General features: G+C 34.0%; 1 protein-coding gene across 1 annotated transcript in view; it reads left to right on the forward strand.

Annotated features, from left to right (window-relative positions):
• The window catches only part of LOC123272138 (Down syndrome cell adhesion molecule-like protein Dscam2), a 28431-nt gene extending 17722 nt beyond the window's left edge, over window positions 1-10709 (forward strand). The window contains exons 4-21 of the mRNA XM_044738804.1: window positions 80-222; window positions 2044-2208; window positions 3267-3554; window positions 3611-4042; window positions 4102-4255; window positions 4332-4753; window positions 4850-4995; window positions 5060-5495; window positions 5567-5860; window positions 5934-6686; window positions 6740-7048; window positions 7101-7317; window positions 7378-8768; window positions 9205-9379; window positions 9449-9630; window positions 9701-9812; window positions 9947-10123; window positions 10197-10709. Coding sequence (XP_044594739.1) covers window positions 80-222; window positions 2044-2208; window positions 3267-3554; window positions 3611-4042; window positions 4102-4255; window positions 4332-4753; window positions 4850-4995; window positions 5060-5495; window positions 5567-5860; window positions 5934-6686; window positions 6740-7048; window positions 7101-7317; window positions 7378-8768; window positions 9205-9379; window positions 9449-9630; window positions 9701-9812; window positions 9947-10123; window positions 10197-10248 — 5848 coding nt within the window. The 3' untranslated portion in view covers window positions 10249-10709. The remainder of the gene's footprint in view (window positions 1-79; window positions 223-2043; window positions 2209-3266; window positions 3555-3610; window positions 4043-4101; window positions 4256-4331; window positions 4754-4849; window positions 4996-5059; window positions 5496-5566; window positions 5861-5933; window positions 6687-6739; window positions 7049-7100; window positions 7318-7377; window positions 8769-9204; window positions 9380-9448; window positions 9631-9700; window positions 9813-9946; window positions 10124-10196) is intronic.
• The last annotated feature ends 6659 nt before the right edge of the window (window positions 10710-17368 follow it).

Consider the following 17368-nt stretch of genomic DNA (forward strand, 5'->3'; position numbering starts at 1 on the left):
ATATTTGTTTTGATTTCAACGTCACAAATTTGAAATTTAACAATTTATTAACAAAATTAATATTTGTTATTTGTTTAAGGCAACTACTGGGTAATGGGACTCTGTATTTTCCTCCGTTCCTCGCCCAGGACTTTAGAGCAGAAGTTCACAATGCAAGGTATCGATGTCGAGCGAGTAATTCCGTCGGCACTGTTCTATCTCGACAAGTTACTCTCCGAGCTGGTAAGTTATTTATAATTTTAATCTAAAAATCAATAATAATAATAATAAAAATTAATCTCTTTTTAAAATATTTAAAATATCATTTGCACAAAAGATAACTCTGACGCGCGTGATAGTCCATTGAAATAGCTGATTATCCGAGAATATACACACCTATCATCAGTTTGCGAATGATATAAGCTTCAATTTCTTTCCATCCTTTCAGCAAACTTGTTATCAATATTTTAATAATTTAAAAATTTATTAAAAATTCGCAGTATACTTATGTTTCCTTATTATATACCCTTTAGCAACTTTATATAGCAACCGTTGGGTTGATGACATATAAGCGCCAAGTGCTGCTTATAAACGTAAAGAGTCTTTTCAGGATAAGAACCTTCATTAAAATATGTTTCGTTATATACGCAGTAATTACATATTTAATTATTTAAACGAGTTACGTTTTGATTTAGTTTTTATTTTTTTTCCTTATTTATGTCTCGTAAAAAATAGACTGAAAAAGAACTTTTTCCATGTAGCCGATTAGATTTACGTTTCCTCGGGTATTCCTTTGGAGTTGTAAATCGTAAGGGTTTAAAGTTCATTTGGTACTTGCTCTTACTTCTGTCACTGAATCCGATTCAAAAAGCATAAGTGATTGTACACTTGTGATTCGTGAATACTTGATTCTCATATATATGTATGTATATTATCTAGATTAAGGATCTTGTGTATATGTTAAACAAAGGGTAAGTGCAAACTTTAGAAAGGGCAAAGACGCGACTAAACAGAATTGAAAAGAACCTCGACTTATCTGAAATGACATCGGAGAAAACGGTTCTCTAGGGGGCTTATATATTATATTTTTTCTTATTTTAAGCCCATATACTCATTGTTCAGGTTCATTCTTTTATGACGACCCCTTCTTGGTTCTTGGTTCTTGTTTCTCGCTTCAAGCTTTCATTCTTTTCTCCACCTGCCGCCGCCGCCGCTCTGTTGTTACCTTATATAAGTTATATACTGATGCATCTTTACCCACATGCACTCGATTTCATCAACAACTAAACTTTATTTTATTTTAAATAACTTTAAGCTTTTATCCGAGAGAAGCATTACACAAAGTACTCATTTTTAATTTTTTAAATCTGACTTTGCAATTATTATTTGCAAATAAATATTATTATTAAATTGAGAATTGTAAATTTTATTGAAGCGTGTAAAAAGATTTATATAATAAGCCAATTTATCAATACCAGGTATATATTGAATGATTGGGTTAATTTCAACATTTTGCATCATCCGTCTCGTTTCACTATGATTCCATTTGCATCTTCACTCGACGATGTCGCTTCATCATCCCTCAAGCTACCGCACAGTAATCCTCCAACCACCCACAAACGGCATGCGTGCATGAAACATCCTTTTCAATTTTATATATTCAGTCTATATTTTCCCCCTGATGATCGATCAGTGAAAAGAACTCATCATCGATCGAAAAATCCTTGTCTCATTCCGCTCGATCGTAATCAATCACGTTCTTTAAAGTCAAGTTATATTTATAGTGAAATTGGAATCTGTCCCGAATGGATACAGCGGTAAAAGTTTATTGAAAAAAGTAAACTTTTTTTTTTTTTCCTCTTTCGTCATTTTTTTTTATCTTCTATTCTTCTGATCATGTCGACGTAACCATCCAGAGTATATCGTAACTTTAGCAATCGTAGGACGTCGAAAGAGACTTTATGCAGAACTTTTCTTTGTTATATTCTACTCTAATATATATATATACATTTCACGTCTATTTAACCACTCATATATTTCTTTTTATCTTTATTTCTTTTTTAGTTCTCACAGTGCCTGGATATGACGTGAGAGTAAACCGATTGCCGGTTGTTGAAGGCTGCAATGCCGTGTTGTCTTGTACGGCTAGAGAAGATGTCAAAGAACACTTGACAGTTACGTCTTGGTATCGAGACGACGCCATTTTGTTACCTGGAAGCATCGATACAGGTAAAAAAATAATTTTAAGAAAAGATTATTGACCAATTTAATTATTCCAACCCTTTTATATGATGATAAAACCTCGGCCTCATATAACATAGACGGATAAATACTTACACACACACACACATACAGGAAGCTACTATCACCGTTAAATCTCTTTTGTTTTAAATATTTTTCTCTCTTGTCTATTTCCTCTCTTTTTTTTTTCGTTCATACAACTATTGTGCCTTTGTATTTTCACTTCGACAGCCTCCCGGGGTTCTTTATCTTCTTTTTTTTATTTTTTTCTATATTAATTTCCATTTTTTTTTTTGTCTCTTTGTAACTTTGTTCTCCTTTTTTAATTTATTATCGAATATGATGATGATATTGATTAGCAAATGGTATGAGATGGGTCGAGTTTAATCTCCTCTGACCAAGTATGCCCATCTAGGATGCTCGAGCATTCATGTCCCATACATATTTATGCTACTTGGTTTAACGTAACAGGTTACTTGTCGTGTCGTATATACTTACCAGTACTATTATAGCATTTCGGTTGAGGATATAGAACACTACTATTCAAAGCCCACTTTTCCCCCCCTACATACATACATACATACATACAATCTATCCGCAATATAGATATAGATATGAATAATATTGTGCGGGGTTGTTGAGGTGCGATACGTTTGTTTCACCCCCATCATCGATATAATACCACACGTTATTATGTTGTGTATACACACACAAAACACACTAGAGCCCCATTGTTGGATTATTTAGAACACGCGTTAAAAAAATTTACTTTTCAATATTTCTCATCCCCGTTTCTCGCGTTCAAACAAATTCAATTCCCCAAGAAAATGGTTTATAGAGTGAAAATTTTTCGAATAAGACGTATCTCTTGTTGTTCTCATAACGTACAAAATATATGTTACGTAATACCAAGAGGGAATTCTAGCTATTTATCTCTCGTATTTTTATTCCATCCGCAAAGGTGATATTAAATTGCTTCTTCTTCTTCTTCTTCTGTCTGTGTTTTTTTTTTTTTTCGTATGAAATAATCAATTTTGTGTTTACAGGCGGAAGGTTTGTGGTAACATCGCAGGGCGATCTACACATTAGAAATACAAGGGCCGACGACGGAAGGGCACTCTATTGGTGCCTAACTTTGCATACCTTAACTGGAGAGCGAAGAAAAAGCGAACACGTAACGCTGACAGTGACGGAACCAAGTGGATCGATGCCTCCCAGATTGATGCAGCACTCTCAAATCGCTATTTCTGCGGAAAGAGGCTCCGATGTCCATCTGACCTGTTCTGCCCAGGGAAGTCCTCCCCCTCAATTCACTTGGTACCGCGATGTAAACGGTGAGTAATATCCTTTCTTTAAAAATTACAATTACAATTACAGAAAGGAATTTTAGGACACTCGATACCGGTGGAATCGTTTGGGAGAATCCAACTTTGGGGCGACTTGATGCAAATCCGTCGGGTAGATGCCCAAGACGCCGGAAGGTACATCTGCCGGGCGAGTAATAAATTTGGTGAGCAAAGAGCCGAAACTCATTTATCTGTGACGTCGAAGCTAAACGCGAGAATTCAACCACGGCTTCAAGTTATTAATTCTGGAGAATCAGCAACCATGAATTGCACCGTAGAAGGGTATCCTGTTGAAAGTGTAGAATGGCTCCACGACGGAGTTCCGGTTCTCAGTTCTCAGGACACCAGAATACGATTGCTGGCGCCTCTGGTTCTTGTCGTCGGGTCTGTTGGCCGTAGAGACAAAGGAATGTACCAGTGTTTGGTTCGAAGCGACAAGGAAAATGCCCAGGCGACCTCAGAGCTTAAATTAGGAGGTAAAACTATTCGTTGATCATCGTCATCACCATTTTAACTTTTTGGATTTTGTTTTTAGACACTATTCCCGAACTACAGTACACGTTTATCGAGCAAGCCTTGAGGCCAGGTCCCCCAGTGTCGTTAAGATGTTCGGCAACGGGGTCACCACCTCCATCCTTCATTTGGTTATTAGACGGTGAACCGTTGAGCGAAATAGCTCAGGGACACAGGTAGTTTTCGGTTATCTTAAAAATTGGTTGAATTTAAATTGATAGCAACGAAGGTATTATAAAATAATTATTATAGATACGCCATAGGCCAGTATGTTGATCAGTCTGGGGACGTTATAAGTCACTTGAATATCACATCAGCCGGTGCTGAAGACGGAGGACTGTATGCGTGTGTAGCTAGAAATACCCTGGCAGCCGTTGAGCACAAAGCTAGATTGAACATATACGGTCCTCCGTATATTCGTTCGATCGGTCCAGTCCGGGCGATAGCTGGGATTGATACAACAATAGCCTGTCCTTACTCCGGGTATCCTATTACCAGCGTCGAGTGGTCCAGAGGAGGGGTTGAGTTGCCTTTAGATATGAGACATCGCGTTGACACTGAGGGGTACTTAACTATTGCGACCGTTGATCCGGATGATGCTGGTACCTACACTTGTACTGTTCGCGCAAGTACCGGGGAAACAGCCAGCAGAGATATCAAATTAACTGTCAGCAGTAAGTCATTATTATTATCTCTTATCAATCACAACAACAATTATATATTTTTTTTTTTTAATAATAATAATAATAATAAAAAAAATAAAAAAACAGGTCCTCCGGTAATGACCCCATTTACATTCCCACTGAATTTACAAGAGGGCAGTCGAGCACAAGTGACATGTGGTGTTACGTCTGGCGATTTACCAATTTATTTTTCTTGGCTGAAAGACGGAGAGCCACTTCCTTCTTCACTTCGGGTAATTTCCATATTATTTGCTAATTGTAGTATCGAATAAAATAAAATAATGAAATTTATTTTAGATCGAAGAGAGAGGGGCAGAATTTTTTAGTCTGCTGGTCTTCAAAGAACTTACGTCTAAACACAGCGGAAAGTATACTTGTGTTGCGACGAATAATGCTGCTAAAGTGAATCATACTACGGAATTGTTGGTAAAAGTTCCACCACAATGGACGTATGAGCCCCAGGATGTAGCCAGTCTGCTGGGTAATCCATTAAATGTTCACTGCGAAGCCAAAGGTTTCCCACCACCCCGGATTACCTGGTTAAAAAGTAGAGGAAGAAATTCAAATGACTATCAGCAGTTGGCTGACAATTTGGATAGTAGGATTATGATTCTACCGAATGGATCTTTGTGGACTGCCGCAGCGGAGCCTCTAGACGAAGGTCACTATCTTTGTCGGGCCAACAACGGAATTGGCTCCGGGCTCAGTAAAGTTATTTACGTTTCAGTAAATGGTAATACCATCTATTATTATTATTATTAAGAAACTATTGTAGATTTATTTATATGGATTATTTATTGGCAGAACCAGCGAGATTTGAAAGCCAGAGTAAGAATGTTACTATCAGGCGTGGTGACGCGGTTACACTAGACTGTATTGTTATCGGTGACAATCCGATAGAAGTACACTGGCTCCACAATAACGACCGAATAGACACTAATATTCACAGACTGAGTATCAGTCAAGTTAAAACTGATACTGGATTAAAGTCACAATTGTCGATTGGGATCAGCGATAGGCAGGATTCCGGAATTTATAGATGTACTGCCGATAACGCTTACGGAAGAAGTGAACATCTCATATATTTGGCTGTTCAAGGTAACATATTTATAATCATTTTAAATAATTTTAAATAATTAATTGATTATCAATACTATTTTTTATTTTAAAGAACGTCCAGACCCACCAACAGCCCTGGAAGTTATTGAAATTGGCTCGAGATCAATTCGGCTATCCTGGCGCAAGTCTTTTGATGGAAATAGCCCTATCAGAAACTATATTATTCAGTACAGAGTTTTAAATCACGGTCCAGTTGATGATTGGGAGCCTTCGAAAACACATAATGTTACATTTACCCCCGGTAGTAATTCCAATAACATTGTTATTAACAGCGGTTCTTCGATAAATCAAAATAATAATGGATTACCCAAATTCCAATCAACCTCATCGCCATCCACTTACGAAAATACTGCTACAGAGGATCAAGAAATTGCCCTAGTGGGAGGTTTACACCCCGCGGTGACCTACACATTCAGGATTATCGCAATAAACTCTATCGACGCCAGTGAGCCTACTGAGCCGCCGGTTGTTGCCAAAACCCAAGAAGAAGCACCCACTGAGTCTCCGCAGAGTGTTAAAGTTCAGTCAGCCGGATCTGGAGAGCTGATAGTCACTTGGCAGCCTCCGCCCAAGGAATCCTGCAATGGCGATCTGTTGGGTTATATTGTAACCTGGTCAGAGCACTCATCCGCGACTTCTGGCGTTAATCAAAGCAAAAGTCTGACTGTAAATGGCTGGGCTACGACCAAAGTCCAGCTGACTGGTTTGAGAAAATTCACTAAGTACGATATTTCTATAAAAGCCTTCAATAGCATCGCTGCGGGACCTGCTAGCCAGACAATCGTCGGTACCACCCAAGAAGGAGGTAATTATCCTAATAATTTACTTTTTTTATTAACAATAACGATTAAAAAACAGTTCCAGAGGCACCACCTACCCAAGTCACCTGCTCACCATTGTCATCCCAAAGTGTCAAGGTGTCATGGAGTTCGCCTCCAGCTCATCAGCATGGCGGAATAATTCAGGGATACAAAGTGTACTACCGACCAGTACCGACTGACAATATGGAAATATCGACTGTTGGAGAGGTTAAACGAACCTCAAGTGAAGAAACATACCTACATACTTTATACAAGTACACAAACTACTCCATAAGAGTGTTGGCCTATACAGGAGCTGGTGATGGTGTTTTGAGTTCGCCAATCTACTGCACAACTGAAGAAGATGGTAAGCAAATCTAAAAATAAACTTGGTTGATGCTGATGACAATGATTTTCAGTTCCGGGACCTCCAGCGGGTATCAAAGCACTAGCTTTGACAGCAGAAAGCATCCTAGTATCATGGCTACCACCTTTGCAGCCAAATGGGCAAGTATCGCAGTATACAATTTACAGTAGAGAAGCAGGAGCTAGTCGACATAATACCCACACGATGCACGAGCCGCCGTCTTCTCCAACAGACACTCTGACGATAGAGCTGCGTGGTCTTACCGAAAGGTAAATTTTTGAATTTTAAAATTAATATTTTATAACTCTACTATTGACTTATTGTTTTAGCCAACTGTACGAATTTTGGGTATCTGCAACGACAGGACTCGGCGAAGGAGAACCAACGACAATAGTTACTCAGACAACAAACTCCCGAGCACCAGCGCGAGTAGCATCTTTTTCGCAATTACTTCGACGAGCAGTTAAATCCTCAGTGAGTCTTTCCTGTCTGGTTGTAGGAAATCCAACACCCAAACCAATTTGGAACTACAAAAACAACCAGGTCACAACAGGACGGCAGTACGAAATAACCGCTGAAGGGTACTTGAATATCCACGGCCTGGACCAGTCTCTTGCCGGGAACTACAGTTGTTCCGCGAGGAATCTCTTTGGAGATGACTCGATAACCTACACCCTGGTTGTTGTCATGCCCCCTAAGTCTCCGGTCTTGGAACTTCAGTACACCACGACTCACAGCATTAAATTACGTTGGAACTCACCGGAAAACGGTGGCGCTACCATCCAAGGGTACGTTCTGAGCTACAAGCAAGACCAAGGCGGCTGGGAAGAAATAATGTTGTCGCCAGAGCAAACTGAATTTACCCTAAACGGACTTAAATGTGGCTCCTCGTACCTATCACACCTAACAGCTCACAATCGCGTGGGAACTGGGGATCCAAGTCCGCTTATCAGCGCAACAACAAAGGGAACTGCGCCTCAACTGCCCAAAGAGCGGGACATTATATCAGCTAATTCAACTTTTGTAAGGCTTAATTTGCTGTCGTGGCCCAATGGGGGCTGTCCGATTCATTATTACACTGTCGAGTACCGCAGACGGATAAACTCTGAGCCGTGGATCCTAGTCGCGAGCAAGGCCACCGAGAACTTGATAATACGAGATTTAAAGCCAGCTGCTTGGTACACTTTGCGACTGACTGCTCACAACGATGCAGGCGCTACCCAGACTAAAATGGAGTTTGCGACAACAACCCTCAGTGGAATCAGCATCGGCCCGCCCAATGACTTGATCATGGACGAAGAGTTGGCCAAAACTCCTCAAGGTCACAGAGTTTTCTACGTTATTGTCCCGCTGATCTGTGCCATTGTTCTGATAATCTCCGCTGGGATTCTTGGGTACGTTATTATCAAGAAGAACAGCAGGTCCAGTGGCAGCAGCTACCTTGGTGAGATTTTGCCACCTGGACAGTCTTCCAGTCAGACTGGCTTGGGGATAAATCCTCAGCACCATCAGTCGCATCATCTTCACCACATGTCCAGCTGCATGTCCACCGTCCAGCTGAAGTCTACTGCTGAACGTGACAATAGACGGAACCACCAAGTTTATACCAGTTCTCCGGTCAAGCAGCAACAACTTCAATTACAACAACAACAACAACAACAACAACAACAACAGCACCAGCAGCAGGACAATTTGCAGAAGCCTATTGATCATGCTTCAGGTAAGTTTTTTTTTATTAAAATTTAGATGACTAGAAAATCAAATGTGCTTTGCGCGCGTCTGTCAAAATGTTTATTATCGACAAGTTAATAAATCAATATTTTTACAAATTTTACTCATCAATATTTAACCGTTGCCATAGTAACCGTTGCTATGGTAACCGTTGTCATGTTAACCGTTCGCTATAGTAACTGTAGCCATAGTTACCGTTGCTATAGTAACGGTTTCTATGGTAACCTTTTGCTATGGTAATTGTTGTCATAGTAACTGTTGCAACAGTAACCGTTTCAATGGTAACCGTTGCTATGATAAACGTTGCCAAAGTAATCACCATAGTAACGAAAAGCGACGTACAATGAAAACATCACATCAACTTTTTAATAAAGATAAATTAGAATTAGTTAATAATAATAATAATAATAATGTGGTATCAACAGAAATGTACGAAATCAGCCCGTATGCGACATTCAGCGTTCCCGGAAGAGAAAACAGGTCAGTAACGACAGCAACTCTGGACTATACAATGCAGTTCAAGACTTTTGGGCACTTGGAGAACGAAGACATAAACACAATAGACTACGAGAGGTCGACCAGTGTCGTGGACTTTGAACGGTACTTGATCTTTAATTAAGAACTTTGTCATTTGTAAAATCAATCTGTTGTCTTTGTGCATAACATTAGGTCTAAAACCCCGAGATGGCACAAGCAAAGGTACTTTCCGAGCATTGCCGAAGCCGAGAGCAAACTCCGGGCCTCGAGTCGGGCCGCTGTTACAACAGGTGGCTCTGGGAGTGATACTTCCGGCAGCCCTTGCGGGGAATGCGCTGGCCCTAGCTACCGCGTTCCAGTAAAACCTTGCCGAGGTTATTAATTAGCTCTTTAACATGAAAGTATTTACGAGAAATTAATAAATAATAAGATCGGTTGTTTCAGATGTGTTTTCAAGAGGAGTAGAATCGAGTACAGAATCAAACAATGAAGGATCTCCCTCGTTAACGCGACGACCGACGAGAAGTCGGCAACAGTCGATAAGGTCCACTCGCAGGTAGCCAAGGTTTGTTTGGATTCGATGCAATAGCACATTTATAATTACCATCATTAGTCTTCATCATTATTTTGATAAAATAATTTTATTAGTAAGAAAGTTTAATTAATTAAGTAGAAGTTGATTGTGTTTAGTTCTGTGGAGGACATGACGCTTTTACCACCCAGTGGTTTTAGCGACAGTCGGGAGCTCAGCGAAGCAGAGTGTGATCGGGATCGTGATTGGCATCCGAGCTTGTCTATCGCTACTACACGACACGGTGGAAGTCTTGGAAGACTTCCTATTGAGGCTGTCGAAACAATGCTTGCCAGGTATTTTATTTCATTATAATTATTGTAATTATTTTGTTTATAATAATAATAATAATTATTATTATTATTACAGATACCAGCAAAGAAAAGAACATGAAAAGCAGGAATTCACTATACACGTATAATAATAATAATAATAATAATAATAATCTCATCATCAAATTAAAGTTAATTAGTACAATAGGAATAGATTATTTAAACTAGAAAATAATTAAATAATAAATTCGGTCACAGAATCGCGGGACGAGTATCAATGGCCAATATTAATAAACGTGTCTCAAACTAATTTTAAGAGTTCATAATAATTATATTTAAGAAATTAGTTGAATAAAAAAAAAAAAATGGAAGCTTGTCTCGAGTCCCTTGTAAATACATTGATCATCTCATAAATAAATAAATAAATTAATTAATAATTGTAATAACTGCCACGAAATAAACAAGACTGCCCTTCTTATTGTAATAATAATAATAATAGTAATTAAGGTACTAAGACACGATCAAATATGTGTAAAATAGATAAACTGTGGGGCAATAATTAATAATGGATCAAGTTTTAATGAATAAATTAAAAAAAAAATCATGTCAATAATAGACGTATGTTTACACGATAAATACTATAAATATTTAAATGATTTATGAAAAATTATTTGGAATAAAATTTGTTATTATATTATCTATTATCTATTGTATAAATGTATTTAATTAATTTGATCATGTTTTTATAAAAATATTGTTCTTTTATATACGCCGTCAATTTTAAATTGTATTTAGCTAAAATTTTGAGATTTCAATTAAATATACTTTTTAACGTTATACTCTTGTATTTTTTATATTCTACCCTTTTAATAAATAAGTAGTAGTCTTAAAATAGTTAAAAAAATTTAATTGAAATAAAAATCTTCAACCAAACCTTCATTTTAAATTATTTAAATTCAAGTAGTATTAATTTGATTCAGTCAGGCGGAAAATATTTGCAGATAACCCGAGCATTATCTGCAAGTGAGTAGTACAATTTAATTTTAGTCAGTCGCTAAATGCTTACATATAATTGATCATTTTATAAATTTTTCTCAACTAATTTTTTAATATAAAATTGATAGAATGTTTCAATTTAGGTCACTAAATTAATAAAAAAAAAAAAAAAAAAAAAGATAATGCTTTGAAAACTAGATACATTAAATTATTAAGATTTTTTTAATTCGATTGTTTAGTTATCTTTACAAAAAATGTCGTTAAAAAATCATTAGTACGGATGTCAGTTAATCAGTAGACTGCGCATTTTTTTTTTTGACATTTCAGAAAATTATACGTTTCAAAAAATTATCAGAGATAAATTATCATATTAAATACATAGAATATAATAGCTAGGGGTGTGCGAATATTCGAGTTTACGAATAATTCGCCTCGAATTCGAATCGAATTATTCGATTCGAATTTCGAATCGAATATTCGAATAATTCGAATCGTTCGAATAATTCGAATAGTTCGAATAATTCGAATCGTTCGAATAGCTCAAATAATTCAAACAGTCGTTTTCTGTTAATAAACTGATTAATTTTTGTGTAAAAATTAATTTGTTTTATTTTATTTGACTAAATAAAGTCTTCATAATTATTCGATAGTAAAGTCTGCTTATTATTTGTAATAAATATCTCTTGGTGTATTCGGACTCCCCGCCTCGGGGCACCTCGCTATTTTGAAATTTTTCCGGAAAAATTCGATTTCTTTAATAAATGAGATCTACAGGCACGATAGATCAGACATTGAAAAAGTGTAAATATAGACTATGGAAATTCTATAGCTTTATCTCTAGCTAAGATTATTTAAATTAATTTATTTTTCTCTTAACTGAAATAAATTACGTCTATAGCTATATTACATTATAGTAATATTTACATAGCCCACATGAATTTTTTATGAATTTTATATATTCCACAAATATGGGAAATATCATATAGGTTTATAAAATATATGAAAAAAATCGTGTGCGTACTCAAATGAAAGGTCTCGATGAGCGTAACATCAGGATGAGCTTATGTCTTAAAAAATGTCAAGAATTGAAGAATGACTTTGTATTTTGTCTACTGATGATATGTTTAACGATACAAGCTCATCCTCGAGTTACACTTATCGAGATCTATCATTTAAATACCCACACGAATTTTTTATATATTTTATATATTTCACAAATATGATACACAGTAAAAAATTTTGCGTCATTGCGTCAAAAAATTATGTGTTAAAAATTTTTGTGTTAAATATTTAACACTTTTATGTGTAAATTTAACATTAATTGTGTTAAATTAACACAGAAAAATGTTAAATTAACACAAAAAAGTGTAAAATATTTAACATAAAATTTTTAACACAAAATTTTTGACGCAATGACGCAAAATTTTTTACTGTGTAAATATCATATCTATAAAATCTTTTATTAAAAAGCTTATGCGACGTATTCATTGTTGTCGCTTTTCATTGCTACCTTTACACTCTTTCAATGTCTGAACCATCGTGTCGTAGATCTTATTTAAAATAAAATCGAATTTTCCCGGAGAAATGTCAAAATGACGAGGTGCCCCGAAACAGGGGGTCCGAATTCACCAAGAAATATTTATTACAAATATAATAAGCAGCCTTTACTATCAAATAATTATGAAGACTCCTTTAGTCAAATAAAATCAAACGAATTAATTTTTACATAAAAATTAGTTGGTTTATCGACAGAAAACGACTGTTTCAATTATTTAAAATATTCGAACTATTCGAATTATTCGAACTATTCGAATCATTCAAACTATTCGAATTATTCGAACTATTCGAATTATTCAAACTATTCGAATATTCGATTCGAATTTCGAATCGAATAGTACTATTCGATTCGATTCGATTCGAACACTATTCGCACACCCCTAATAATAGCTTAATTGTAGATAACATAATATGATAAAGAATAAGATAACATGATAATAACAAGTAATTGTGATAAAAATTTATATTGTTATTGATTCTTTATAATAAAATTGTTTTACACAGTTTTAAAGTTTATATATCCGATTATAACGCGGCTTATCGGCACGATAGCGTTTACAAAATTAAAGACCGATTTTTCTCATACTCAACATACTTTATATATAGATAAAGATTAAATTTGAAAATAAACTTAATTGGACGAGTAGTTTCGAATAAATGTTTACTGTTTTTTTAGAATTTTTGGGTATTTTATAGTATAAACATCATGTAGATTTAAATTAATTATATTGAATTTGTTATGTAAAGAAATTTTTCTTTACATATTTATTAACTATAAAAATCGAGTATAATATTTATTAATAAAAAAAAAATCGAGTATGATTTTATTTAAATTTTAACGATTGTAAAAGATAATTCGAGTGCGGTCATTAAGTGTCTCGTTCGATTTTTACAAAAGGCCCAGGGAAATTTCCGTAATTAGTCTGGAGCCCAGGTATATTTAAGAGATTAAATAGATAAAGGAGTTTTGTTATACGTAAGCTAACTCACTTAAACTCAAAATAAGAAATACTTAAAGATAAAGAACATTAGATAAAAAGATTTATTTTAAACCAAAAGATTTTAGAATAATTTAATTACAAAATTTTAGTGTTGAGACAAATATCGAAATAAATTTTAATAATGCACTTTCTGAAATAATTTTTAGACAACAAAAATTAAATATGAAATGAGAAACAAATAAAAAAATAAAACTTGAAAGTTAAATAATTTAAAATAGACAAATAATAAACAATTAAATTCTAAAATAATACAACAAATTATTAAAACGATAAAACAGAAATATTTCTACAAATAAATAATTAAATTTAAGAAAACGTAAGAGATGTTAGTTTCAAGTACATATTTATTCATACGATTTAAATAAATAAATTAATGTAGACAGTACAAATGTATGTCTTTGTCTATGCGTAAATGCGCTTACGTATACACAAACACATAGATGAATAATAGAACATAAGAGTAAGTGAGAAAGCATGTTGCACTCTGACTCAAGTAGAGGGAACTCATGCAACATTTTTAGACAAATTTAAGAGAGAGGGTAAGGGCCCAAGAAAATAGACAAATAATTGGACATTTGTTTCCCCCAATGAGTGGAAATTAGTAACGCCCTAAAATTCGATACCTCGCAATTGTCACCAAAAAAATCTCTCTCGTTGTCCTGACGTCCTAGTGTTAACATCGTACATAGTTTAAATAAGTCTCAATAGACCACGTGTAAATCTTTTGTATAGAAAGTAAATCATTTGTAAAGGTAAAGTAAAATCGTAAAGTGAAACCAACTAAATCAAATTAAATCAACAAGGTTCATCAATTTTTATCACGTATATTTTAAATTATTAATATTTGTGAATTTAGTAATATTGTAAAATCGTTGTATGAAAGAAAAGTTAACTTCAATCACTGTGTAATAATTTTAATAATTGTAAACTTAACTAATGATATTAATTTTGGACTTAAACAATATATGTATTAAAATTATTCAACTACATCAATTTATTCAAACAAATCTATCATTCTCAATAAATTAAACTCGGAAGTTCCTGGTCTATTAGCCTAACACGCTAGGACCAAATACTTAAACACATTAAATATTTTAAATGTAAAATTAATTAATTATCCTAAATTAAATATTTTTTACATAACAAGTCATTTTAATTTAAATTATTTTTCAATTAATAAATAATGCCAGGTTTTTCCTACGTGGCATTTATTTTAAAAATTTAATATTTTCCTATCAAGTATACAATAATGGTACTCCAAATTGTACTATTTAAGAAATTTTTTTCTTTGTATCAATTTAAAAAAAAAAAAAAAGAAAATCCTTCGGTATGGTTTTTCGCTGACGGTTTAAAAATCAAAATGTTATTATAGATTGTCCCAATAAATAATTTGAATTTATAAACATACAACAATTTACAAGTGAGTATTTTTTGTTTTAAAAAACTTAATTATTATTATTTTTTGTCAGATCAATTCCCAAAGGAATCAATAAATCGCAATAATGTCGAAAATAATTTTGGCTATTTTCTTAATCGTCCTGTGTGGGGTCATTTTTGTTACTGCGGATCAGGAATTTCACTATCATAAATACGTATGATTATTATTATTTATTATTTATTATTATTAATAGTCTATAAAAAATATAGAATAAATTTAATGTTCTCTGATTTTGCAGTGTAATCCCAATAATACCATTAATGGGTGTGATAAAGACCGAGAAATCTGCACAGCTTTTGCTGAGAGAGGACGGAATCCGGCAGGATATAGATGTGAACTTATAAACCCCGTAGCATAAGTGGACAGTATAGTGTGGTCTAATAATAAACTCATCTGATTTATCATGATAATTTGTGTTTTGGTTTTATTTATTTTATCCTTGAAAATTAACACAACTTGCGAGTGTGGTGAGAAACATGCCGCTATCTGTTAAATTCCCAACATAAAATTGGTAGTATGTTTCAATTTAGATCACTAAATCAATATAAAAGATGCTTTGAAAATTATATTCAATTATTAATAAGTCAGTCCATTTTTTTAATCTAATTATTTAGTTATATTTATAATTAAATGTCGTTAAAAAATTATCAGATTCAGAGAGGTTTAAAAAATATTAATGAAAATAAATTATTCTTAATAGATTTTATTAAAATTAAGCCCCGTCATAATCAAGTACATAATGACTAAATATTAAATTTATAGAATATCATATTATAAGGAATAACATAACATAGCAATAATAAGTAATAGTGATAAAAATTTTCATTGATACTTGACAAAAACATTGTTTTACAGCTTTAAAATTTATTGTCAGCACGAGCGATAGCGTAAACAAAATTTAAAACCGATTTTTCTCATACTCAATATGCTTTATCTATTGATAAATACCAAGGTTAAGTATCAAAATAAGCTTAATTGTTTGATTTTTTAATTTTATAAAATCTTAAAAATGTATGTTTTTACCACTTAAACTGGGTGTAATTACTGAATGAGAGAAGATATTTAAATTTAAGAAATTGCATCGTAAATCTCTTTTATTATGCTTTAATTTTCACTCCTTAGAAGTGGTAAAATATCAATATTTTTAATTTTATAGTTTATTCAAAGAAAGAGCTTTACTGTTGTAGCCATCTTAGATTTTTTGGCTGTATTATAGTATAATTTTTTTTTTAATTAATTAATTAAGTAATATATTATTGTTAATATTATTTTATAAGGAATAAATTTTATTTTATTAAATTTTTTTAATCAACTGTTGAAAACAATTAAGTTCTTTTAATTTTAATTAATTATTTTTCTTATTAATTTTTCCTCAACAAAATAGACCCTGCTTCCGGCGAGCTTACGAGCTCGCAGGATTTACCTGTTACAGTGTGAGTGTGAGTGTATACAAATTGTTAATTTGATTTTGTTGTTAATAAATTTGGCCATATATTGTTAATTAAAGAATTAATTTGTAACAGGGAAAATCGAACTTCCCGGGGTCATTATCGACCCCGATAATTGACGCACGGTAGGTAAGGGTTTTCCCTTACTTTTCGATTTTTGACAAGAGTTTCGACTTGTCACCGGGCGTGCTAATCAAGAGTCCCCACTACTGTTCCCGGAAAATGAAGCGGGGCATAACAATAGGAAAGTTCGAGAGCCTGAGCTGAGGGTTATAAAAGAGCGAGCACGAAAAACATCGAGGCTTTTTCCCTTCTGGAAGCCAGTGGCCTTTTGCCTTTTGTGAATCAGTGACCTTGTTGAGATTAGATAAGTCAAGAGAGTGCAGTTTTGAACGCCAACGATAGAAAGCAACTACTGAAGAGTTTATTACGGTATTTGGAATTGGACAAGCCCTGACCGGAAGCTAACATAGTGGTTTGAGACGACAAGACGCCAAGCGGCGGAGCCAGCCAAGTTGGACCGGAGTATCAGTCGTCGTTGGATAAAACAATAATTGAGTCTCTAGGTATTTTCGATTAATTTAGGCCAAAATTGATTATTAATTTAATTAAGAGGCTGAAATAATTTAAATTAATTTCTCGAGCGGTCATTTTTATATTAGCAAGTTTTGTACTTTAGAGATTCATGCGCCAAGGTCATTTAGCTAGTTTTGTTATTGGATATTTATTTTAAAAGAATGAGATTAATAGTTTATTTGTGAATTTACTGTAGATAATTTAATCAGTAATTTATTATAGGCCTGCTGGCTATAATAAATTAATTTAGTTA

Source organism: Cotesia glomerata, linkage group LG9 (assembly GCF_020080835.1).
Source record: "Cotesia glomerata isolate CgM1 linkage group LG9, MPM_Cglom_v2.3, whole genome shotgun sequence".
In the NCBI taxonomy this organism is placed as follows: domain Eukaryota; kingdom Metazoa; phylum Arthropoda; class Insecta; order Hymenoptera; family Braconidae; genus Cotesia; species Cotesia glomerata.